This window comes from Talpa europaea (assembly GCF_964194135.1).
Source record: "Talpa europaea genome assembly, chromosome: 11".
Taxonomy (NCBI): domain Eukaryota; kingdom Metazoa; phylum Chordata; class Mammalia; order Eulipotyphla; family Talpidae; genus Talpa; species Talpa europaea.
Window position 1 is genome coordinate 80,967,326 of NC_140078.1, and position 26,874 is coordinate 80,994,199.

The following is a 26,874-nucleotide window of genomic DNA, read 5'->3' on the forward strand; positions in this document are numbered from 1 at the left end:
ATACCTCCACATTAATATTTCCATTAGTAGGAATTAAATATTAAAAACTAAAATAGGCTAATTTTCTTTGCAAATCTGTGTATTTGCCAGCTTTAATAGCTTCTACTTTTTGTTTGGTTATGTTCATTATACATATGGACGTTTTTTAAATTCATCCTGGAGTTTTGCTTTGCTCATGGATCACTTCATGCCAAGAAAACATAATTGCTTAACATTTTTAGTAATATCTGGTATAAAGTTAGCACAAAGTTTCTTTATTTCGCCAGTAGTAATATTAATGCTTTTGTTTTGTGTTTTTAATTTTAGCAAACTCATTTATGCATTGGGAAAAGCATGCACCATTGCTTTATCATTGGCGTTTAAATACCATCAACATTTAAATGCATTTATTTAGTCTGCTTTTAAATGTGACTTTGATTTTGAATCAGTGACTGGGGAAATGCACATGATTTGAATTCAGAACAAGAAATGTTGGACAGCAAATTTGCTAGGTTTAGTACTTTATTTTAGTGAGCAGTTTACCATGAAAGTAATTATTTATTGCTTTTGACTTTATAGAAAGGAAATTTTTTTGTATTTATAGTGCCTGAAGGACATCTTAGTAAACTTATTTGAAATACATTTTTTTTCTTCTACGTTTCACATGGATGACACTTTCTTGTACTACAAAGCCAAGTAGATTTAACTTTTTTTTGGCCTTATATTTACTCTGATTTATTTGAAATATTTTATGTTTTATATCAGAATACCCTGAAAATAATTCTGGCACTGTGGCATGGTAATTTAGAATGAGAATATCAGAATACAAAACTTATTTTAATTTCTGTGTTATATAGAATGTGGATAATTTATCCACTTCAAAAGTAATAATTTTGTCTTTCTGTTTTACTTCTTAGTCAGGAGAATATGTGACCTACTCTAAAGAGACTCTATAAAAAGTATGAAAGACCTGAACTGCGGGGTTTATTAGAGGTTTCAAAGAAGAGAAAATGCTAGGACTCTGCCAATTGTATTTCTGGTTTTTCTTCTATTTTTATTCCTAGTTCTTAATCACTCTCTTATTAATTCTCTCTTAATTATTAATTCCTTACTCATTTCTAAATTTTGTAATTTCTTTCTACTTCTCAGTGTAGTTTTTCTTAATATACATAGCCATATCAGGCTAGGCAGTATTTTGTGCTTACCCCACAAATTGTACCTTTTAACTGAAAAGGATTCTGAGCCCTTCTTTATGATTGTTTGGTGTTGGTGCTCATTTGATAGTGGTTGAGTGTTGCTTGAGAACACCTAAGTAGCTGCTAGTAACATGTTTGTTTTTTAGTAATGACAGTTAAGCACTTTGATGTGTATTATCTTTTTTGGCTCAAGAGCTCTAGAAATAGATGTTTGTGGCTTGGTTTTCTGGAGGGGCTGAGGCACAGTAGAGGAGAGACTGTGACTGGGAATCAGAGAAAGGAATGTATTGAGGAATGTGCCAATTCTTAGTGATAGTCCTTAAATCATTGTATAAATACAGTTGGGTGGTTGAGGGAAAAGAGTAGCAAACATTCCATATAAATCTATGGTAGTCTGACAGTAGCACAGAATACAAATATTATATTTTTCCTAATATTTCTTCTTGCAAGTAACATTAGAAGTAAATTTTCAGTAAAAAGCATTGTTAGGTTTGTTGTTTCTAAGATTAGGCATATAATTAAAATCATAGACTAAATTTGAAAACAATCTAAATTTCATGGAAATTGAAATATTAGAATTGGAAATACCAGTTAAGAAACAAGTAGGATGCCTGTCACAGTTACATTATTTAACTTTATTCTTATACTTGAAGGGGAGTTAGCTTATACAACAGCACATGAAAAGCACAATATATATATTTTTCAATTTTAAGAGAAATATCTGTAAGCAATGGTTACATTATTACAGATTTTAACTACATTTGAAGAGCATATCCAATTGGAAAATTACAATGAGATTTTCTTCCTCATTATAGGAAAATGTCTTTAATTTTGTAAATAATTTTATTCCTCAGGCCGAGTGAGAGCAAAGCTTTCAGCACCACTTGCTGGCATAGGAAATGCCAAGACAGATTCTAGAGGAAGAAGCCGAACAAAAATGGTGTCTCAGTCACAGCGTACGTATTGCCTACGTTCTGCCTACCTTTGTTATGTTAGGATGAGTGTGTTGCTTGTATATTACTGTATTAGGAGATTGACCAGTGGATAAAGACAAAGCTAATTTCAAAAAAGACAAGCCACATACTGAGTTCTTGTTCTGTACTTTAGGTTCATCATCACCTGACAAAAATGAAGGTATTTTTTTTTTTCAATGTTTTGGGTCATTTGTTGTGCATGTTTTGGAATTTCTTTGAGTGAGTGTTGTCTTGTCTTTGGTGTGTTTGTAGGGCTGCATCATTGAAACCTGCCACTTAGAAAGGAAAACTTCATTTGCTATGCAAATGTTTGCATGGAGATATTTTAAATAGCAAAAATCTCTCTTAGGGCTAAGGTTTCCACAATCTACTCAGAAACTTGCAAATGTGGAAAATTGTGCTTTTTAGAGGGAAAATAATTACCATATAGTAACATCAAAATCTGGTATATCTAGCTATTGCTATTCATAGACAGATATGGTATCTTAGTATTCATTCCAAAATCTATTAGAATACAGTTAATGTTTCTGGCAGGTATATACTGATTCATAGTAAGGAAACATAAATTGAAATGACCAGTTCTGTTTCATTCCTTGTTAAATTTAAGATTTGTAATTTTGCTATTTCATGGACACTTAGCTCCTCATAAGCAGCTATTAAAAAGCACAATTTTGAGGGCTAGGTAGAATGAATGATCCATTACTGCATATTCCAGAAGAGTAACACATGCATTTGTGGCATTATTAACTTAAAAGAGTTTCTTCCTATTCCTTCTTTAACAAGAGATTTTCATTAGTACTTATCTTTAAAACCACACTTTTTCTAGAGAAGTAATTCTAGAATTATTCTACATATTTGGCTATTTTATAAACAATAGATTTAGCTAATTAGGATATAGATGACCCATTTGTTTATTAACTTGATTCCAGGAGAATAATTGCAAAAGTCCTGCATAGCAGATTTTCTTCTTTTTTTTTTCCAAAGTCAGAAAAATCTGGGCACAGTAATGATGGAAGCTGGCAATGTTGCCGTAACAATAAGCAGCAATACTTCATAAAATTGTTTGCAAATTGAGGATCATTTACAAATAGGAAAAACTGAAAATGCCCTCTGGGTAAGGACTGTTCTCCCAAACAAATGAAGATAGATCATACCACATTCTTCCTTGATCTTATATAACTTTAGAGTAATTTTTGAAGTAACTTAATGTTTAATAGTCTAGCATAGTAGTTTATTTAGAGCCTTGCTTTTCCAGATGTAGTACCCAGACCAGCATTAGCGTCACCTGGGAATTAGAAATGCACAATTTCATGTCACCACAGATCTAATAGTATTAGGAAATAAATATAAATAAATAAAGAAAAAGAAAAGTAGCAGTTAGAAACTGTTCTTTTCCAGTATCCTAAGAATAAAATTTAATTTTATGTGAGCTGTTTTGTTTTTTGGGGTTTTTTTTTGTGGGACCCTCACCAGTGGCAGGGGAATGAACCGGTGCTGCAGAGGCTGCGGGCAGCCTCGCAGCCCAGCGCTCAACCGCTGCACCACCATGGGAGGCCCTATGTGAGCTGTTTTATTTAGTTTTCTTCTAAAATAATTCCAAGATTGAACTCAAAGCAGATTCAACATGCCTTTTGTTTGGTTTTTATTTTAATTCGTTACTTAAGGACTTCCCTTTTAGGCATATTGTGGCTTCTAATCACTTCAGTAGAATATAGAATATTTTTGACATTTGGGTTTTCACTTTGAAATCTAATGCACAGTACTTCAAATTCTTTCCCAGTTTGTGACAATATAGTGATAGACTTTAGACCTAGTAGAATTTTAAGATCAGAAGACTATAATAAAATCACTGAGTTTTTATATCACATTGGAGAAGTTTTGTTTGCTTGCTTATTTATTTGAATGTTCAGTTCCAAATTTGTAAAAAGATATTCTGGCCTTATAATTTGATGCAAGTTTCCTTATAACATTTGCACAGAAATAATTGCTGTGATCTCCATCTTCACTTTGTTGAAAAGTAATTCATTAGGGTTTGCATGGTCTTTCCATATTTTAATATCACTATTTAGAAATAAAGAAATTTCTTGGATCAAGGCAGGTGTGTTCTAGTGACTAACCAAAAGAAAAAAGTAAAAATTGCCCCAGTGGAGGGACTTCCAGATTTATATTTATGTAATAATTATGTCTTTTGTTGTTGTTGTTGGTAGTGACTGGTTGTGTATAAATGATTTTAGAGCCTGTCAGAAAGTTTGTCTATCCAACCAAACTCCCCCATCCTGTTTTCTTTTGTATGTGTGTGTCTTAAGAAAGAAAATTTGTAGTTTTTTCATGTAATTTTTCTTCAACTATAAGATATTGTAGATTCTTCCTAACCTGTAGTTTTAAATTAAATGTTTAAATAATAAAAACTTAAACATTTAATTACTTAGAATTTAGGCTGTCAGTAGAAGGAAGACTGAAGAATTGCATTTATTTTTGCAGCCTCATTTCATCTGCTTTGTACATGAGTGTCTGATTTCAGTTATTCAGTTGTAAAAACTACAAAATGTATGGCTTTTGTTTTAGACATCTATGGCTTTGGGATTTTTTTTAAAGTCTGCTTTTGTTGCTTTAGGGTTTTTTGTTTTTTTACTGACTAAAGCTTTCTTATTTCCATCTGTCATTCATTTTAAATCTGCTCCTTCCCTCTTCATGGATTATAACCCTTACCCTAATTCTGCCTTTACACTTGTTCAGGATCACAATCTGCTAATACCATTGGTGGTAAGCTTCTATAGACTTTATGTGTACATTTATTGTTTGATCACCTGTTTTCATTATAAAGTATGGGTTCTATTCAGCAGATATTCTTAACATAATATTCCATCAATGTATAGACATATTGGAGCAAAACTTGCCAATATGATTTTTCTTTGGATTTTATCCAAAATCCAGGAGGTTTTAAATTACCCAGGTTGACCCCACACGTGTGTAAACATTCAAAAGCAAAGGAGCCTTATTAATGGTCAGTAATATATCAGAAAAGTGTGACATGGTCTTTGAAAATATTAGGCAGCATAAGGTATCTCATTTCAAGTTTTGCAAATTGGAAAACATTCTAGTAGCATGTTATTCCTTAAGCACATCATGCCCTATTTTATCAACTCTGGTTTTCTTGTAAGAAATAATTATTCATGATAACTTTCTGGGGAGAGGGTCTTGATATTTTCCAGAATGAGTCAGAGGTACTGGAATTATCACACTTCTGGTATGGGAGTCAGATGCATAAAGAAGAGAGTTATGGTTATGGCAAAATGAACACTGACTATATCCTTGGAGAGGGCATGAATGCATTTAAATATACAGAGAGTGAGCTTGCATCATTTTGACAAATTCAGTAAATCTAAAATGAAGCAGTAATTGCTTCTATACTACATGTTACTTCTGCTGAATAGACCTACATTTTAAGGAATTCGCCAGTTGCCTAACAATAAATACCTCTAAATTTATATTATTTTATCAGAATACCATAATGTATGTGTTTGATTCATTATTTATACTTTATATATTGTTGCAAGTGTTCCCATAAAATATCCCATCAGCTTATCTTGCATTGTGAGTTTGTGGCATGTTGGGTGTTTGGGTGTTTTTGGTGTGTGTGTTTAGTTTAGACACTGCATGGAGAAAATAGGTGCCTTATAAGTATCCTTAAGGTTACAGCGGAATCCTGACTTAAAGATTCTTCACCTGAAACATCATGAAATAATTTAAATGAGCTATCACTTCAAAACAGACTTCAGTAATTTCCCTACAATAGTTTAGAATTTCTTCTCCTCACTTAATTGTTTCACAGTATTGCTGTTACCAATGGAAGATAAGTATCATATTGTGTATTGGCAAAGAATTAAGCACCAGTATAAATTGTATTCAGTGAGACCATTCCAAGAAAACTATAGCAGAAGTCACAGATTAGCTGCCCTTGAACCGCACCCTTGCGGGCAGCAAGGGCAGCTTTTCCAATTTGCATTGTATTATTTGGCCTACACAATGTGATAAAGTCAGGTAATTTCAAATCCTTCATTTAAAAAAAACTCAAAAGCTGGCCATTATTACTTGAAAACAGTGCTAGCTAGAATGAAAGTCACTACTTTCTGCCTACACTCAGTGTTCCTCCTTTCTTGATGTCCCATGCTTGTCCCTGTTGGCATTTGAGTATTTAATCTCTGCTCTGTGCAATTGAAGCATAATTGGGAAAGATAATACAAGGTGAGCAGTGACTACAAGTATTGGTTGGGAGAAATGATGCCCAATGAAGAGGAAAAGTCGTTTTCATAAAGACTTATTTAAATGCAACATTTAAATACATTTAGATATTTCTATAATGTTGCCATTCAAAACAGAGTTCAATTCTGTCTTGACTAGTCTGTTTTCCGATTGAATGCAGACCTACAATGTTGTGATTGACAAGGGAACTCATCCCCTTAAAAGTTAACCCATGTAATTCTAGTTTAAACCATGTTTCTTAGCTATTTAAACCCTCTCTCAATCGCTTGTGATTTTGTCCAGCTCCCTCTCTGTATTTCCTTAATCACATGCCATCTTCCTTCCAACACTGAAAAATTACTAGTTTGGAAAGAATCTGACTTCTTTGACATTTAGCCATTATTCCTATTCTACCCTCTGTACTTCTACATCCTCAGACTTGGCCACCCAAGTTCCCTTTGCTATTTGAAGGCAGATAGCTGGAAGTAATATTCTTTTTCTGTCGGCTCAATTTTATAAATATTTTAAATTTAATTTTGCAAAACATTTTAAAATATGCATAGTAGGACAATAGATAACTTTTTGCTATCCCCATTCAGAGGCATCTCAGCAAACTATGTTAATATGAAATAATTTTTCATTATTTTATTTTTAACAAAAATAACTGCAGTAGTGGAATTAATTTTTTTCCTTCTCAATATATAACTTTTTCACATATAGCATGTTAGCCATTTGAAGTGTTTTGTCAGATAAGTTATAATAATGTTGTCCTTATTAAACTTAGCATCTTATGTCCCCCAAACTGAAAATATGTTATATATGATTTACTGTTCAGTCCTAGTATATACATAGTACACTAATTTTTTTCCAGGTTACAATTCTATATACATCTTCCTCAGTCCATTTCCTTTGAACTTAGAAATTGCCATACTATCACAGTTTTCTCAGATGTATTTCCTGAATTTTTAACCTTTCAACAGTTCTTTTGGAGTTCACATCTTAACATTTGTATGTATGTTTGGTGTTTAGCTGGCAGCCGGTCTGGGTCTCCAGGAAGAGTTCTGACCACAACAACCCTCTCCACTGTGAGCTCTGGTGTGCAGAGAGTCCTGGTCAATTCAGCCTCAGCACAGAAGAGAAGCAAGATTCCACGCAGTCAGGGATGTAGCAGAGAGGCTAGTCCGTCTAGGCTCTCAGTAGGTAAGATTTTCTGTGTGAGACTTGGGACCTTCAGTTTCTTTTGTATTTCAACCTTTGGCGGATGGAAGACTTACAAGTTTGAGGTAAACAACTTGAAATTCAATTAAAATATCGATTTTACATTGAATTAGTTATCTCACCTAAGTAAAAGATATGATTCTTTTAGTAAAATTTATTTTGACCTTCAAATTTCAAAAAGCTAGAAGACTGTATTCAAAAATTTAGCCGTATTCCTCATAATGCTTCATTCAGGAGTTTTCCTTCTCAATCTTAGAAAAACTTAAATTTCTGATCAGTTTTTAAGAAATAAAAATAAAGCCAAGATATTAGAAAATGCAAATGCTATCTTTTGTTTTCTGCCTTTCCATGCTGCTGGTTGTGGCATTGTAGCCCGAAGCAGTCGTATTCCTCGACCAAGTGTGAGTCAAGGGTGTAGCAGGGAAGCCAGTCGGGAGAGCAGCAGGGACACAAGTCCTGTTCGCTCTTTTCAGCCCCTTGGTAAGTATTTGAACAGGTGTGGGGTACATGCTTCCACCTTGGGTTATCACTATCTAATAGCCACAATTTCACTTTTTTCATGGTCTGTCCTTACCTCTATTTCTCTTCTGGCTTTTTGAAGAATGAATATATTTGGGAAGTTCCTTTGTTATTTGCTTGTCTTAAATGAGCAACTTAGTCATTATATAACATATTGCCTTCATAATCACGTAAATATCACATAGATTTAAACTACAGAATATTGAATTCAAGGTTTTTCCTAGCAAATAAATGTGTTATTTAAAGATAATATTTAAATATTAAATTCTCAAATGACATATGGACTGTAAAGTAAATAATTGTATCTTTTTTCAGAAGAATATTGACATTTTAACTTAGATATATTTATCTTACTAGAACAAGTGCTACAAATCAATATCTGAACTACTTATTAAAATGGGAGGGATTAACATTTTTATCATATTTTACAGCTTGACAATCGTATCCCATATATTAGCTCATGTCATATAACTACTGTAAAACCTATCTGTTCCTGATTATAGAGTTTGTATTATAGCCTAACTGTAATACTATATTTACTTCAGTTACAAAAACATAAGATGATTTTTTTAAACCTTTAATATTTTAGAATAATTAGAGAGTCATAATTTTTTTTCTCTCTAAATTCTGTTTCAGCCCCCACCCCCTTTTTTTTAAAAAAAAAGGCAGAATTTTTTAACCATTGAAAATCTTTAGAGTTTCTAAATGGTTCTTCAACATTTTAACTAGCACGCATATGTTTATATTCACATACCTAGAGCCATTACTGTAACTGCTTAAAGAGTTCCTCTTTGCGACACTTAAGTAGACCATTGTCTATTGGAATTATTGTTTCTTTAGATAGCACATTAATCAGAATTTCTAGTGATTAATTTCTTGTATTCTGGGCCAAATGGCTCAAATATGTCATTAGAGTGTATGGCACTCACCTAAAAACTTCAGTGAGTTAGGGATACAGGCAGGGATATCCTCAACCTTTATTTGCATTCCAGACCCAGGTAAGTGCTGAAGATCTTAACTTTCTATACTTTACCAGAGATATTTTTAGTTCCTATTGTGTGTGTATGTATGCAATGTGCATGTACATACACATACAAATAGTTAGGACATATGTGCTTGGTACCTCCTCATGTATATATGCTTTAAAAAATTAACTAGATGCTGCACTTGTGTAAAATAAGTGTGCAGCATCAAGGAGTTGAGGAAAGAGGAGTAGAAGTGTTAGTTTAAGAGCATCTATGTTCTAGGTTCGCTCCCCAGACCTGCACCTTTTCTATACCTGTGTTTACTCATTTATTCAACTTGGATAATAGTAGCATGTACTTCATAGGATTGTTTTGAAGATATTCTAAGTGAGAGAATATCTGAAAAAAATCTCAGAGCAGTTCTTGGTGCACAGTGTGCTCTTGGTCCTCTTGGTGATCGTCGCAGCCACTACTGCTCCAGCTGTTGCTGCTCCAGCTCTTCCCGCTGAAGCTAATTGCTTGCATAGAAATAGTTTTGTTTTACTTTGGTGGCAGTGAGTTTAGATTTTTTAATGGTATAACACCTGCATTTGTAGTATGCTGATAAAAAGTTATCAGAATACGTGAGATATCAAGGAGAAACCAGAAAAAGTTGTTTCTGTACCTTTTGAAACCTGTACTACAGTCAGAGATTAGAGACAGTTTTTTTTTTTTAACCAGCTTCTAATTGCTTAACAAGCAAGCATTGTTAATATGCCTGTTTTTAGAGATATATTGTCCTATCATTTATTTTCTAGATTCATCTCAAAGCTGCCATTTGAAAATTTAAATCACTAGATTTTATTAGTGAATGAAGCAGTTTCCCTGATTCTAATGAAACATCTAATTGTGCTAAAGATGATTAGACCTTTATTCGCGTAGTTTTAGAAAAATTGATTTTTATAGACCTTTAATTTACATATGAATATTATATAGCAGATTAACTCTGTTTGTTACACAGGGATGAAGAATAGCACTCTGAGAGATCAAGTGGTCATCCCCATTCCCATTTTCTGCTCTGTTTGCCTGCATTCTGCTGTTGCTTACTTAATTTTGTAGAATCCTGTGGCTCCTCTGACTTGAATATTACTATTCAGTAGATGAATCCCATTACTTGCCATTCATTCAGTTGTAGTACAAAGTTAGTGTGAGGGTCCTGAAACCAGAAATAAATTAAAGTTGAGCAAAACTGATCAATCTTCTAAATGTGCACTCTCAGCTTCCATTTATTTCTGGAACTGAAATTCAGAAAAGACTTACTCTGTTATAAGCATACGAGTGGGTCTCTTCCTGTTAACTTCAGCCACAGGTAACTGTTGATTTCATGAAGTTTTCATCCAATAGGCATTTCCATATTGGTTTAATTCCTTCTCGCTATTTTAGCCATTATTTCTGCTGGGTAAAATTAAAACTGCATATTAGTGTGTTTTACTAATGAGGGTCTGCTTAGACATATTGTATAGCATTCTTTGTTTAATCTTTTCGATCTTTTTGATCATTTCCTTGGTCATTAAAGTACTGTGACAAAGGAAAGAATGAATCATGTATAAAGTACCTGAAAAAGAGTAACTTTTTAAAAAGGGTAATATATTGTATTAAATTTTAAATGATTTTTCCTAGCATATGTATTTCCATTTGTAAGACAAAGATTGACTGCATGTATTATGAAATCTAAAATTTTTAAATCTAAAATTTTAAATATGCTAAATTTAGATTTAGAGAGACATGCCAAATCTCTTTGGGAGTTTTGTTTAAATTATCAGTATCCCCCCCCCTTTTTTTTTTTTAAAAGATTTGTTTATTTATGTGTACAAGAGCTGGGGTATAGGCCAGAGATGCGGGGGTTGAGAGGATTCCCAGAGACAGAGTGGGGAACAGAACAGACAGATGGACCGAAGTACACTGCTGAAGGGAGCAGCGGGAGAGACAGGAGAGGTCTGCTGCACCATGTGGGTTGCTCCCTGGCTGACCGGGGAATGAACTCGTGCTGCGGATTGCTTCATAGTGCGGTGCTTAACCCCTTGTGCCACCAGGGAGACCCTGCCTTTTTTTTAATGCTCAAATGTGCTTTGCAATTTAAATCATCTCCTGAATGCTCGAAACTTATATTCTGTGAACCATTATGGAGAACGTGTATGTTAACATTAATGAAATATGTTACATTTTGAACAATGTAAAGTTGGTAGATGTATGGCTTTAAGGGCAAAGACCTGGAAGGAGTACAGGCACTGAGGTGTATCACTTGGTGTTGATAAAATTAATTAACTTCTCTCTATGCTTTCATTTACCCATCTATAAAATTGAATAGAAGTAACTACCTCACTGGGTTCAGGATTAGGTATAAGATTATTGATTACTAGTTACCATAGTGGTTTTTTTTTTAACTACAATGTTCATTTTTTTTTGTTGTTCCATGCCTGTACTTTTGACATTTCCTTCCATTTGAATACTTGCCTTTTTTGTCTCCTGTGGACTTGTGTTTGTCCCATCAGGTGTAAGATTCGTTGTGTGTCAAGGATAATGGTGTAATGCTAATGTTCAATTGCCCTATTTGGCAGTATTCTGATCCTTTACTATTAATCATGTCAGTGTTAACTCTCCTTGCCTGACTGTAGTGCTGCCACTATTCCTTGTTTCTATAGTATAGATGAGGTATGTATGGTCCTGTTATTCCAGCTTCCAGACACCATTCCAGATCCACTGGTGCCCTCTACGCCCCCGATGTATATGGGGCCTCAGGTGAAGGATGAGTACATTTTCACTATCATCTGTACATTCATCTCAGATTTTTGTCCTTTTCAGTTTCCATAAAATAATATTCATGTTTCAAGATTGATTTGTTTTCATTCAAATTTAATTTAGAGAATAAATCATTTGTGATTTTTTTTTTTAATTCCCCCTTCCCCAAGTAACTTTTCCCCTTTAGCAACCTTATTTGAACATTTTTCTCACTGGCAGATGAACATTTTTCTTTTGTCTAACCTAAGTTATGTCATTTTAAAATACAGAATTGCTTTATGTTCTTAGTTATGTAGTTCATCTTTGTACATATGTTTAAAAAAAAAAAACCAAAATGGTGGATGAAGTGTTTTAATTGTAAATAATGATATAGAAAGTAGTTGAGGGGGGAGAATTTGTTTCTGGTTTGTCTTTTCACACCTCAGAACATCGGGCACATAGTAGGTGCTTAACGAATGTTAAATGATTGACTTAGTTGTAAAATGAAATCAAACCTGTCTTGAAGGAGGAAAAATAATGGAGAGTTTTTCCCTTGTAAATTCTTGCTGTGGCATCATTGATCTCCCTAGTCATTAATGGTTTGTAGATTGATCTTTGTTCTGGGCTATTTTGTGGCTCACCTGTATGGGTGAGATTTGCCTGACTGTTAAATCTGGATTAATTCCAGGGTTGTAGACTTGCAAGCCCTTGCTGGCTAGCAATGCTTTCTTCTATCTTCTGGTCTTAAATGTTATCATACTTCCTATTCTTTAAATTTATTTTCCACACATTGTCAGTAATTTTAATTGCCTTTACTCTTTTACTTAACCAAAAAGTAAATGTACCCAGAGTATACACTATTGCTTTTAAAATGCTTTGCCCCATTGGTTTTTTTTTTTTCTCCCCTAAAGGATCTTAAAGTTTCCAATCTGACACTGTTACTTTCATCACTTTCTCAAAGCTGTTTTTCTTCTTCTGATGAATTAGGTCCAGGGTATGGGATGAGCCAGTCAAGCCGACTGTCGTCTTCTGTCAGTGCCATGAGAGTCCTGAACACGGGTTCTGATGTGGAGGAAGCGGTAGCAGATGCCTTGGTACTCTTCTCAGTTTCCTTGCCTTTGTAGATGTTCCAGTTGTGAAACTCATGTATACATAAACAGTTCTCCAGTGTAGGAGAGAAGATGGGAACATTCTTATGTATTAAATGTAGGAAAATCAAAAGTAAGCAATGTGAAAAAGAAGAGCAGTGTAATTAATTCTTGATGTTTATTAATTTGTCAGAATTTTAAACCAGGGTTCAATAGTCACTGATGGTATGTCAGGAATATTAATATTCACAATTTTAATATGGTAACATGTCTTAGACCACTATAATAGAGTAAGAGCAGATAGATTTTATATATGTATGTGCTCTACAGTTGTAATTTCAAAACTAGTGTATGAAGTTTAAGTATTTTTTGGGGTAGATTTTTGTTTAGTCTTTTGTTTATATTTTCTGAGCTGAGAGGAGGATATAAGACTTAGAGACAAATTATAATTGAGATATAATTAAGATACCTTCCCGACTCTTTAGGCCCAACATATTAAATAGTAAGGCTTCAAAATATAATCTATAGAATCATGATAGTTTGTCAGAAAAATGTGGTCCATATATCAGTGTTGTTTTTCTCACTTAAAAATTATTAAGTATCATTGAAAAAATAATGATTATGATTGACTTTTGCAATTTCCCAAATCACTTCAATATGACACATCCCCTTTCAAATTATGGTATTATTATCCTATGTTAGAGAATCATTTACTCAATTTCTTGTCCAGAATTATAAAAGACCATCTTTGTTTTGAAATAAAATACATTATGCCTTCTAAAATTTTAGATCACATTTTAACCTATGTTGATATAATACAGTTTTTGCGGCATAAATTTGAAAGACAAGTTTTTAAAAATATTTGTTGGTCATAGCTATACTACATTAAATGTAGCCATATATGTAGTTCTGCTCTAACAGTCTGTATGTGCAGAATTTTCCCCTTTGCCTCAGCCATTTGATTATTTTGTTGTAAATTAAGGAAATTTGCTCTTGGGGATGGATATATTGATCACATCTTATTCTGATGGTATTAAATCACTCAGATGTTTTAAATTTATTATTCCTCATTGATATATTTCTCAAGTCATGGTTTCTAGTTCCTTTTAAAATGGATTATTTAATAAATAATAAAACATTAAGTAAAATGGATTATCAGTTAAATTCTGTTCACATAAATTTTATGAATTGAATGGGTTATTCTTGAACTATTGTATACTAAGATGTGTTTGAATTATATAAGGGATATTTAACAACGAAGGCAAAGGTCTGAATCCCAATAATTTGGTTCTGTTTACTTCAATTATTTGCATAAGTTAGATATTACCAATATAACTATCAATTTTTAGGGAAAAGCTTTCCAAATATTAAGCCTAATTTTGATCTGGTGGAAACTTTGGAAACAATGGAAGGATCCAAACAGAAGACTTGAACTTCTCTGAGAAAAATGGTTGTGGGAATATTTTCGTAGCTTAGATATTTCTGTTCAGACTAAGGGATATTTTGGCAGGATTAAAGTTACAATCTGCTGATAAGCAGTGCTTATTTATCCATATAGTAAAAGCTTAATGTTTTTGATTATGGGCGATGTTTGTGCCTGTGCTGTTTAGCAAAATGTTCTTCATTATTTTCAATTTTTCTCTTTAAAAATTTACTGCTCTCAGCTCTTAGGAGACATACGGACTAAGGTATAGACATTGCTATTTTCTGACATCTTATGATACCATAACTTTTTTCTTTGCTTTCATCAGTTTAACAGATGACAGTGTTCTAGAAAACGTTCAAGTAGAAGTAATAAGATCCTTAGCTGTAATCCATTTTTGTCTGTACATGTAATTATCAATAAGGAGATATTGATTAAATAGTGGTCCTAATGGAAATTCTCATTTTTAAACCCAATTAATTCTTACAAATGAGATGTCATTCACACTGACATCTATAACAAAGCTTATCCTGGAGGCCAACACAAGAAATAATCACATTATCACCATTCTAAATTAAATTTATGTCTCTAAATCAATATGAGGCACTTAGTAATGGAAACATGTATAAAACTTTGCAATTAAGTTCAAGTTACATTTATTTTAGATTTTAGACTTTGGAGACTGTGTACCCACCTATAATTATTTTTGTTATTTGCTTAACACGTAGTAATTTTTATCATAATTTTCTTGTTTCTATAGTTTTCTTTGCTCACCAGCCTAAATCCAAATATTTGATTATGTAAAGGTTTGTTCAAATTATTCCAGGGAAATCTCATAAGCTATATTTACTCTCATTTCACTTTTAATGTGGAAGGTGTAATTGACACATATATTAAATGATAAGGTTGACTTATAAAGAAATATAATGAATCTGAAAATGCTTACTCATATTTATTGAAATAGTTGGTATACACATTTGGAAAAACATGAAGGCCCTCAAGGACCTTGAGTCCTAAAAACCATAGCACGCAAACAGGTTCTCGTCATTCTTTATATTTTACTTCTCTAGGAAACATAAGGGTTGGGAATAGGGAAGAAAGTATGGTGATAGTAGAAGAAAGCAGGAGAGTAGAGAAAATAGAAGATAGATAGGAAAAAACAGAACCTTTTGTAAGTGGATATATGCATTTTTCTGATCAGTAGTCCATTTTCTGCTATTCTCATATAAAAAGGTAATATTTTCCTCTTATCAAATTAAATAGCCAGTACATCTCTATTCATTTGTACTCTAGTGGTTTTTGGGTATTTGTGAAAAGTAGAAAGATGAGGAAATACCCACATATTTTAGCACTTCCCATTTTGTGTATCTGAACTTCCATATAGCCCCTTACTCTGCTTTTGCCATTCCCCATAGTTAAAGAATATTTCATCCTCTACTAACTTCTAAAACATATTTTCTGAAGAAAAACTAAATATTGACATTTAATTATTACAATGATTAGCAGCATGCTTTACACTGATTTTAAAACAGAAGCAGTTTACTTGAGGCCAGTAGAAATTATGAAGTACTGGTATATTCTTTTAGCCAATACTAACAAGATTCTTTATGTATAATAGAAAAAACCTGCTCGAAGGAGATATGAATCTTACGGAATGCATTCAGATGATGATGCCAACAGTGATGCATCTAGTGCTTGTTCAGAACGCTCCTACAGTTCTCGAAATGGTAGTATTCCTACATATATGAGGCAGACGGAAGATGTGGCAGAAGTCCTCAATAGATGTGCTAGTTCCAATTGGTCAGAAAGGAAAGAAGGTCTCCTTGGTCTGCAGAACTTATTAAAAAATCAGAGAACACTAAGGTGAGTTGTGTTGTCTTGAAATAATTGTCCTGTCAGGTTAGCACTTTTGACTTGACTTTGTTTTCGTAACACTTTAGAGACACTGATATGGGAACAAACTTGTCCTGAATTCAGAAAGTGGCATCCAGATGTTTTCCTAAGCCTCAGTCCTTTAGACCATATACTTTATCAGTAGTAAAAATTTTAATTCACTTATTTTATTTAAAGAAACATTTACTTTTGGGGCCTCCCCGGTGGCGCAGCGGTTGAGCGCTGGGTTGCGAGGCTACCTGCGGCCTCTGCGGCGCCGGTTCGATCCCCGGCTGCTCCCCGGCCACCGGAGGAGGGTCCCACATGGTGTGCAGAAGACCTCTCCTGCCGCCCGCTGCTCCCCTCAGCAGTGTACTTTGGTCCTTCTGCCTGCTCTGCTCCCTGCTCTGGCTCTGGTGAATTCTCTCACCCTCCCGCGCTTCTGACTGTACCCAGTGCATGTATAAACCAAACAAACAAACAAATAATAAATAAATAAATAAGACATGCCTCTAGAAAATTAAAAAAAAAACAAATAAATAAAATAAAGAAACATTTACTTTTATTTTTTTAGAAACATTTTTAAAGGAAGCTTTCCAAATAGAAGTTAAGTGAAAAATGAATTAATTAAAAAATTAGCAAATAATAAAATACATATAATATTAAAGCTGATTGGTTTATTAAAATTTATTCTTGGTAGTTTTTTACTGGAGGAGAGGCATTTATGCAGATATAAAAATGAAGATACAGTCTTAGTTTTCATGTAATGTGTTTGTGTAGCATGAAATGGAATTGTAGTGAATGTCTCTAAGAACAGAGGTATATATTGGTTTTTTAGTTTTTTTGGTTTGGTTTGGTTTTCTTTCCTAATGACTTTTGTTTTCTGTATTACTTTATTGGCTTTATCTGTATGATGTTTTAAGCCTCTATAGAGAAAATAGGGAACTTATTTTCAGATGATTCATAATTTTGAGTGTAGTATAAAATATATGGCTGCATCTGACTTCATACCTGAAATCAGTGTTTGATTTACAAGTTCTGTTTTTATTTTAAGAAGTATTAGAACTATTTAATTTAAAATAAATGTTTACCTGTATACTACCTAATATTTTTAATGTTTGCATATCACACTTAATGATTAACTGCTATAAATCATCATAATATTGTTCACATTCCCATCCATACTAGGGTAATAATACGTTCAAAATTTCATTGTATGTGGCAAGGGGGTAGAAATAGTTTAGAAAGGTTTGGCCCTCAGGTGGCGCAATTTAAGAAAGTATCTTAGCCTTTTTTTTTTTTTTTTTCAAAGGTTTATTTATTTATGTATACAAGAACGGGAGTATATGCCAGAGGTACAGAGGAGGGTGAGGGAACAGACAGAGTGAGGAACAGAATAGGCAGATTGACAGAAATAACTGCTGAGGGGAGCAGCAGGCAAAACAGGAGAGGTCTGACACACCATGGGGGTTAGCTCCCTGTCCAGGGATTGAACTTGTGCTGCAGTGGCTGCTGATAGCTTTATAGTGAGACTTAACCCCTTGTGCCACCAGGGAGGCTCCAGTATCTTAGCTTTCAAAGGACTAGATTCATGTGCTGGCAATGTCATGTAAACATTTTTCCTTTTCATGTTACATTAATATGAGTAAATTTCAATTCATATAACTTTTCAACCTTTACAACAATGTGGGCTGCAACAGAATTACTGTTATATTTAATAATTTTGTATTTAGCCCTGACAAGCAAATTCCACAAATTTGTTTTTTTTAGCCTTTAAAAAAAAAAAAAAAGTCCAAGGCCTCCCTGGTGGCACAGGGGGTTAAGATGCAACATATGAGGCTGTCCACAGCCACTACAGCACAAGTTCCATCCTCAGCCAGGGAGCCACCCTCATGGCATGCAGCAGACCTCTTCTGACTTGCCTGCTGCTCCCCTCAGCAGTGTATTTCTGTTGATCCACCTGTTCTGCTCCCCACTCTGTCTCTGGTGAATCCTCTCACCCCCCCAAACCTCTGGCCTCTACCCCAGTTCTGTATGCATAAATAAATAAATCTTTTTTTAAAAAGTCCAATTAATTATCAGGTTGCTTTCAAATTACTTCTTACAGCAAGATATTAATTAACCCTTTATTATTTTGACAGTCGAGTTGAACTAAAAAGATTATGCGAAATTTTCACAAGAATGTTTGCTGATCCTCATGGCAAGGTATGTTTTAGTAGTTAAGATTATTGTTCCAAAACCATGTTGAATAATAGCAAAAAACTAAACCATTTTTGCTTTATTATTGTTCTAAAATGTAATGATCTTTTCAGACATAATTGAAATTACATATTTGCTGTCACTTAATTGATCTTTGGTAACCATTTAAGCTTCTCCAGAAAAAGATATCTAAGATTATAAAAAAACTGAAGGAGATAGTAACAAGTGCAACTCTTATATAGTCAGACTGAGTGTATTTTAATTGCTGAGAACATTTTAGTATTACACAGGAGTTAATTGGGGTAAGTTGTAAAAAGTTTCTAACTTTTTAACTTAGTTTTCTTCTGTGATAACTACTTTAATATAAATGTTGTTATCTTAAATAATTTTGTAGAAAGAAATACGGCTTTAGCCAAAGTTAGTTAGATAATAATATAAAAGAAGTATTTCGTATATTAACAAGGTCCCTAAAAATTTTCAAATGTTGCTTAACTTTTAACATTGATTATATATTTGCTTATACCTAATCAGCATGTGAACTGTGAAATTTTTGTTTACCTTAGTGAATAGTATACTTTTGTAAATTGTATTCATGTATTCTGTTTTCAGCAATGTGTTTGACAGTGGTGAAACTTAATATTAAGTTTCTTCCTTTAGGACACCAAATGTCTACATGAGAATTTCTAACTTAAATGAGAGGGAGATGTGGAAGGGAAGTAAATTATAAGAAAAATGAATTTCACTTTATTTTTTATTGTTTTTACTTTGTTGCACTTATTGTTTACTCCTTTTTTTGTCTTCTTGATATTTTCACTACTAGCTATTCTATTTAAAAGAATCAAAACCCTACTTTATACATAAACTAAAATCCAGCTAATTTTCAAAGATCATGTTCTATCAGGAGGTAAATTTATTTTATCCAAGAAAGCAAGATCTCGTTAAACACAAAGATTAAAATGTACTTGGTAAGCAGTTTGTGTAATAAAATTTAACATTGATAAGTTTCAAACTGACATGTGGACATTTTATACTGATAATGCTACCACTACCATTGTAGTAACTTGCTTTAATACATTTTTCTAATAAATTCTGAACAGATTAAATTTTGATGTATTTTTTGTTGGCAGTATAAGCCAATAGATAAAACAGTTATGATTTAGATGATAATTAATAACCTATATAATTTTGAAAAACAGAGTCTGTAAACATCTTCAATAAGTGATATAACTCTTCCCTATAGGAAGATAAAAAAGACTAAGGATGGATTATTTCTTAAAATCCCCCCCCTCCTTTTCTTTATTCTGTTAGGGCAATAATGTAAATTAATTGAATGCTAGGATTTACATAGTAATAAAGAGAAATACTTCTAGTGCTCTCAGAGGTAAACAGAAAAGTTGAGTTTGGCTTTGGTAAAGCAACTGAATTGAGCAGAAATGTTTTGCCTCTCTTAATAGCTATGGGGAACCAATTATACTCCTCCCTAGAAAAGTCATGAAGGTTACTTTAAGAGTTTTCTTTGTAGGGTTTTATATTTGGGTCCTAATTGTTACAGTCTCAGCTGGTTTTGTATGGTTCGGGTCTTTTTTTAGTTTAGTGAAGGTAAATATATTGGGAAGATTTTTAATCTATATTTGTTTTGCTTTTATTTGGTGATTGTCCATCAGATACTCTGCCAGTAATGTGATTCACTAAGATTAAACTGGACACATCACCACCATAATGTGTTGAGATGAAAATGTCAGGGTTTGATTTGAATTTTTAAAATAGTGGTATACCTTTTTATAACATCTTTTTAATAGTATCTTTGTAAAGTAAAAACATTTCCATCTTCAGGAGTTAGCAACTGGTTTTGAATTATTTTTTTCTAAATGTAATTTGTTCCCTATCAAGAGTTGGTATTTTCTTTTTTTTCCCTCTGTAAAAGACCAGCTTTGTGACCCATAATGATCTGGGCCATTTCAACATGAAAGTCTCTATAGAAAATACACAATCAAATTAATGTGGCTTGGAGGCAGTTAAACTTTATGAACAGTGAAATTTTAATTTTCATGTCGCACTAAGTAGCATTTTTCTTTTGATTTTTTTTTTTTAAAACACCATTTAAAAATATAAAATCATTCTTAGTTTGCAGACCATAGTTTGCCAACCCTTGGTCTGTATAATCAACTCCTGCTCATTGACGCTAAAATAGAAACATGTTCAAGAACCTCTGCTTGTGGAGCTCATGCCACTGACTGAAGGTTAGGACTGTCCAGGGAAGCAATGTGGTAGTCCCTGCTGCATGAAATCAGCCCTATGTATTTCATCATTCTCCATTTTTTATGTGTGACTTTTGTCTTGAGTACTCAGTGCTGCCTGGTAATCCATTGCCCTTCTCTGTCTCTTCTGTTCTTCATGGAGACAGTGTCCAGTAGTCTCTCTACTTTCAACCCAGCTTCAACTATATTTATTTCCCAAAAAGTGCCATGCACTTTGCCTTATAGCCTTGAAAATGCTTTCAGAAACACTTGTCTTTCTTCCCCATTCTAGTGCTAGGATAGTATCTCTTCCTCAAGCCTGGCTCATGATCCACTCTGAATTGGCATCACTTCCCTGTAAACTCAACTTTCCATTAAGCTCACAGGGAAGAAAATGTATGAAAAGGGCCAAAAAGGGCCATGATGTTTAGTAGGAGATAAGTCATACCCTGAGCTTGGTTGGGTGGATTTCCCCTGCCCTTTTAGGTTGAAGTCAACATTTTAGTCTCTATATTTTGAGCTTCTGGATAGTATTTGGTATGTATATAACATTTAGGTCATAAAGCTGCAAATGTGTAGTTGAAAACCTCTTAATATTTTTCAAGAGAAACTGTTCAATACAGTGGTAATAAATACGTTCGTTGCAGCTAGATTGCTTGTGTTCAAAATCTGCCTCCCCTCCAACTCTTATTTGTAGTAGGTGTCTTGTAAATTTGAAAAATTAAGGAGTTAAGGGCAGATTTTTATTTTGACTGTTCTAGACCTGTTTTCCCCTCAGATGTAAGGAGTGTCAGTCAAATACCAAAAGCTACCCAATGTTGTCTTGGCATTTGACTCTGAAGGAACTGTTTGAAAACACTGAGGTGTATGCTTTGAATTGGTATTTATATGGTCTGTGCAGTTTTGCTTTTGGGTCTTGAACAGCTAGAGTAGGACTTAGTATATAGACACCAAAATGGGACACAGTTGAGTGCCTTATTTAGTAGATTATGTCTAGTGTCCTGGAGTGTTCTAGACAGCTAAGCTGCCTGCAGTCTTAGGATCAGGAGGTTGTATCACCTATCTTAACTAAGGAAAATAAAAACTTGTAGTATAAAGTTACATTTTACCTGCATACAATCATAGTTGTTCTAAGACTTCACAGAAGTAATTTAACTTGTGAATATAGTACTGCTCAGAGGGGAAAAGATAAATGTTTAGATAGTGTGCAGTGGAGCAGTTATTGACATGGGTCAGCAAATGGGGGCAGGTGAGTCTTAGATTCCTTCCAGAAGTTGAGCCTTAAGGATAATAGATTCTGGAAAGGGGATTTTTTTTGTTTGTTTTTTGTTTGTTTGTTTGTTTGTTTTTAAATTTCCTTGGCAGGGAAGTAAGGGAAAATCACATGTTCTTCTCCCATACTATTCATTTAACCCTTTGTTTTTAAAACTATTTTGAGTTTATCATAAAACTTTGGAAAACATCCGTTATTTTTATTTTCTTAAGTGTTTTTCTTCCATACAGGAACTTTGCATTGATGGAGACTAATTTGTGTGTTTTTCTTTTTTTTCTTTTTTTCTTTTTGCATGCTGTCCCCTGTGTTGGAACTCTCAATAGAGAGTAAGTTGGTTCAATATTTGTTGGAAACCTAACTTTGCTGCATGACTGTGAAATTAACCCTTTTTCTCTATTTTCTCTCCTGAAGAGTTCATGCAGTGATGGACCCTTTGCAATCCACGAAATGCTATTTGCAGTTATGCAGACTGTCATTCTGTTTGGAGATGTGCTTTTAATCTACTAATTAATCTAATTTGATTATGTTCTTCTGTTCTATTTTTGATGACTGGCACACCTAAGATAGAAGAGAGGTTAAGAAAAGGCTGCCTCAATTGTAATAGCTCAAATGTTATATAATCCCTTTCCAAAAATTGGCAGTTGTAAGACTTGTGAGATTATAAATTGATTCTATTGAAAGTTGGTTTCATTAAATTATTTAAAAAATACTCCCAGCTTTCACAATTATTTTTTTAATTTAGTTTCAACCTCTTCATATGTACTTTCTAATATTAATGTTATTCTGTAAAAGCAAAGAGAACTGTAGACAGAGCCGTGATTTTCAACTTTCTCTTCTGAAAGCAAACTTTTAGCACTACTATTATATTAATTACTGATGTTCACTTTCCACTTCCTTCTTTAATCATAGATGAAGAAATGAAAACATCAGTATATTTGCCAGGAAACTCTGGTAGGGCAGTCAAGTAAGAAATTTTATGGGAAAGTTCATAGCTATGTGTGTGTATGCATGTATGCATGTATGTATGTAGGTTTAGTGAAGTTCAGTAGTATTGTGGGTTCTGAGGAGAGGGCCAGAGATGATTTAAGTGAAGCAGCTGCCAACCCTTGAATCTAAGGATAGCCAGGGTGGGGCAGGAGTTAATTGCAAATAAAGAACAGTGTTAAAGCAGGTACTACCAGGGCATTTAAAGAGTACTAGAAAATTGAAAGTAGTCCTAGTTTCTGCTTATACAAATCCAGAGCATCTTTTTTTTTTTTTTTTTTTAAGATTTATTTATTTATTTATACAAGCACTGGGTACAGTCAGAATCGCGGGAGGGTGAGAGAATTCACCAGAGCCAGAGCGGGAAGCAGAGCAGGCAGAAGGACCGAAGTACACTGCTGAGGGGAGCGGCGGGTGGCAGGAGAGGTCTGCGCACCATGTGGGACCCTCCTCCGGTGGCCGGGGGAGCAGCCGGGGATCGAATGTGGAGGCTTCGGGCAGCTTCGCAACCCAGCGCTCAACCGCTGCGTCACCGGGGAGGCCCGCATCTTGAACAGATAGCTAAAGTGTAGTTTTTCTAACTGAAATTCAAATGTTAAAGTTCAGATTTAATTCTGATAGAGAAAATCTCTTCATTTCTATTATAAGAGGAAAAAAAAATCGGAATTTTTATTGCTATACAAAAGAAGTATGAGAAATAAACTATATAGAGAGCAAAAGCTTTTTCTAAAGTATTTTAGTGGGATCTATCACTTAATGAATATTAGCTTCTCTTCCCTTAAGATTTTTTTCACGTTATAAAAATCTTGATTATATTAATATTGGAACCAAGTATGAAACCAATCAATAGAAATGGAGACTAATAGCATGTCATTTAGAACTTTTTAGAAATCTCTAAAAATTTTATGTTGATTTATATACTAGTTTTATTTTATCCTATAGATTAACTGTAGATCCTAGTTATAGATCATTTGTTATTACTTTTGGGGCAGTTTTAGTAAACAGTATACCATGCCAAAAAATAAAATTGTGATGACTGACATTTTGAGGAAAATAAGGAGTTTCTAATTAGCCTATTATGTCACAGTCTTATACCTTATAAGGTAACCTTATAAGGCAGCTGGCACACAGTAACCCTCTGATTAGGTGCCACTCTTCCAAAGAGGTGAAAGCCAGTGAGACGATAGGTAGCTCCTAACTGTAAATTTCAGATAAAATGTATTTCAGTTTAACCAGTTTGAGCCATGCCATCGCTGAAAGCATTAGGTGTGCCAGCCATCATGGCCAAAGTTTCTTTACCAAGTGATGCTGCATGGAATAGTTAATTGTCAAACTTCAGCAGAAGTTGGATAACAGTTCAAAATACTTGTATCACAGAGTCCAATGAAAAGCAAGAGAGATTGTTTTTCCGCTTGGCTGCCAATCGCTGTGCCTCTGATTCCTGTATTCCTTTCAATTGCTATTTTGAATTGATCGTAGAGGTCAATATTTCCTCCTTTTTCTCCCCACCCCCACCCCATTTATCACCTGTAGGTGTTCAGCATGTTTTTGGAGACTCTAGTGGACTTCATACAAGTCCATAAAGACGATCTTCAAGATTGGTTGTTTGTACTCTTGACACAACTCCTAAAAAAAATGGGTGCTGATTTGCTTGGTTCTGTTCAGGCAAAAGTTCAGAAAGCCCTTGATGTGACAAGGTAATATTTTCATATATATTTCAAGTGTACCTAATGGGAATCAGGAAAAGTTTCTGTGTTTAAAGAGCATAAATTTGAGTCCTTTCAAACCATTTAGACTGCACGGACACCTTTTGAAAATTGTTCATGATACTTATTTACAAAGTATATTTAATGTATTAAACACTGCATTTCTTTTTATAAAATTTTTGTTAATGTTTGTTGAGTAATTTAAAGTGATTATTTCTCCTTTTTAAGATACAACTTTATAAAGCTGGGTTGAAATTGTTATTCTATCTAAAGTAAAAATAAAAATATTTCCTAAATTTGAAAATAATGTTTTTTATGTATTTAAATAATCAGAATCTGTTTTCAGAAGATTTTGAACCAATGCTATATTTCTACTTTCTTGTGTAGATTGTTGAAATGACTTATTTCAAATATCCATTTACTAAGTTGAGGTGAGTCTAGAATTCAGATATTAGGTGTGGGGCGACATCTCTGATAATGTTGAACTTTTTACTGAAAGCGGTTTTCTGATTAAATCTATAGTTGAGGCAAGATAGATTATTACTTACAGGTTTCCTTTTTAACCCCCTACAGGGTATAAGTTCAAATGCTCAGACCTTTCCAGGAATAATTCTTAATGTATACACTACCACATAGGCTGTGCCGCATACAGATACCACTTCATGCATGCTTTTTGATTGATAATGTGTTTCAGTATTAAGAATAATATTCTGTTATTAAGTTTGAGAAATGCTTATTTGCTGGCTTAATTTTTGTTTTGTTTTACTTTCTTCTTTTTCTTATTTCAGAGAATCTTTTCCAAATGATCTTCAGTTCAACATTCTCATGAGATTTACAGTTGATCAGACCCAAACACCAAGCTTGAAGGTAAACATTTCAAGTCTTTTGAAGAAATTGTAAGGAACTGAAGTATTTTCCTAATAAAGTTATATTGATATTTATGTCACACGAGAAGCTGTTCAATCAGTGCATTTTGTTTTTATAAACTTTCAGACAGCCAAGCCAGCACTACGGGACCAGCTTCACTCTTTTTGGAGCTCCAAGGTTTTTTTGTTTTTGTTTTAATCTGCATTATTTCTTTTCTTTACTCTCTTTACAAACTCTGTAATGTTTCAGATAATGTTTGTATGCATCTGTATTCAGCTACTAACCTTTGTAAACCTTTTAAGCATGCACAGATTTGATTTCATATATTATTCAAATGCCAGACTATCCCCTGGAGAAGCTTACTGGGGATACACATTTAAAAAGCAACATAAGTATGGCCGTCTAACCCTCAGCTGGTAATGCAAACTTGCTCTACAAAGTCTTGTCTAATTTTATGTTTGTGATTTCCCAATACTTTTCTTTTAAGTTTTGGTGTTTGAATAGATATTTTGGGCAAAATGCCAGTTCAGATTTTGCCTGTTTATTTATTTTAGTAAACAAAAATTTAGTCTTAGTGCTATTCTCCAATTCTCCTTAACTGCAAGTTACTTTTTTCTTCTTATAGTGTGACATTTCTGATGTGTGCACAAAATTTAGAATCAAATTACCTTCTCAATTGTTATTAGCACACATTTTTCTGTAAATTAGTGTGAAAACTAGGTGAACTCCAATTTATGATTAAAAATAATTATAAATTTAACATAAAAGAAAAAATAATATAAAAGAACCCTTGAATTCTTTAGTAAAGATGTTTCTGAGTTTTATTAAATGAGACTAAAGTCAGGGAAATAACAAGCATATGTGCATTTATAAGCCTTATATTGTTCTGCTCTATTCTGCACGAAGTATGTTTCCATAGCATTATTGGCCAGGATTGACTATCCTTTAAGTTCCTGAATATGATTTTGCCTTGAAATCACAGTTTTGTTTCTTCCCAGGGTGGACTTACACTCAACATAATGTTATTTTCTTAGAGCTGCTTTGTGAAATGGGTTCATCTGTTTTGATTTTTGAAAAGTGACCTGCAGGAGAGCAACTTATTGATATTTTTGATGAATTTTTTTTAATTCATTCTTTATTTAAACCATTATACTAGACATTTCTAGGACTAGAAATCATAATTTTTATCATTATCTATAATGCATGATAAACTGTAAATTGTAATAAGGGATATGATTGAAGTACTGATGGTGGGTGTTCAAGTACTGTAAATGTGTGTAGAGATGTTTCATGCATCAGTGGAAATGGAGGTCTAAACCATTAGCTTAAACAGTAAGAGTGATAGGTAAGTTGCAAGAGAGAACTATTAATAAGT

At 33.6% G+C, this 26,874-nt stretch overlaps 1 protein-coding gene across 29 annotated transcripts in view; it reads left to right on the forward strand.

Annotated features, from left to right (window-relative positions):
• Positions 1–26,874, forward strand: part of CLASP2 (cytoplasmic linker associated protein 2) — a gene marked incomplete at both ends in the record, with an annotated part of 141,077 nt that overhangs the window by 91,653 nt on the left and 22,550 nt on the right. For 6 of the 29 annotated variants that reach the window (XM_084248183.1, XM_084248185.1, XM_084248184.1 and 3 more), the window contains 8 exons: positions 2,030–2,131; positions 7,421–7,591; positions 7,982–8,089; positions 12,838–12,944; positions 15,980–16,224; positions 18,375–18,438; positions 24,460–24,623; positions 25,421–25,499. In XM_084248183.1, coding sequence (XP_084104309.1) covers positions 2,030–2,131; positions 7,421–7,591; positions 7,982–8,089; positions 12,838–12,944; positions 15,980–16,224; positions 18,375–18,438; positions 24,460–24,623; positions 25,421–25,499 — 1,040 coding nt within the window. Of the gene's footprint in view, positions 1–2,029; positions 2,132–2,282; positions 2,310–4,885; positions 4,913–7,420; positions 7,592–7,981; positions 8,090–11,808; positions 11,872–12,837; positions 12,945–14,602; positions 14,627–15,979; positions 16,225–18,374; positions 18,439–24,459; positions 24,624–25,420; positions 25,500–25,625; positions 25,677–26,874 lie in introns of all 29 variants that reach the window. The other 23 variants (XM_084248203.1, XM_084248204.1, XM_084248188.1 and 20 more) reach the window with 11 other exon arrangements.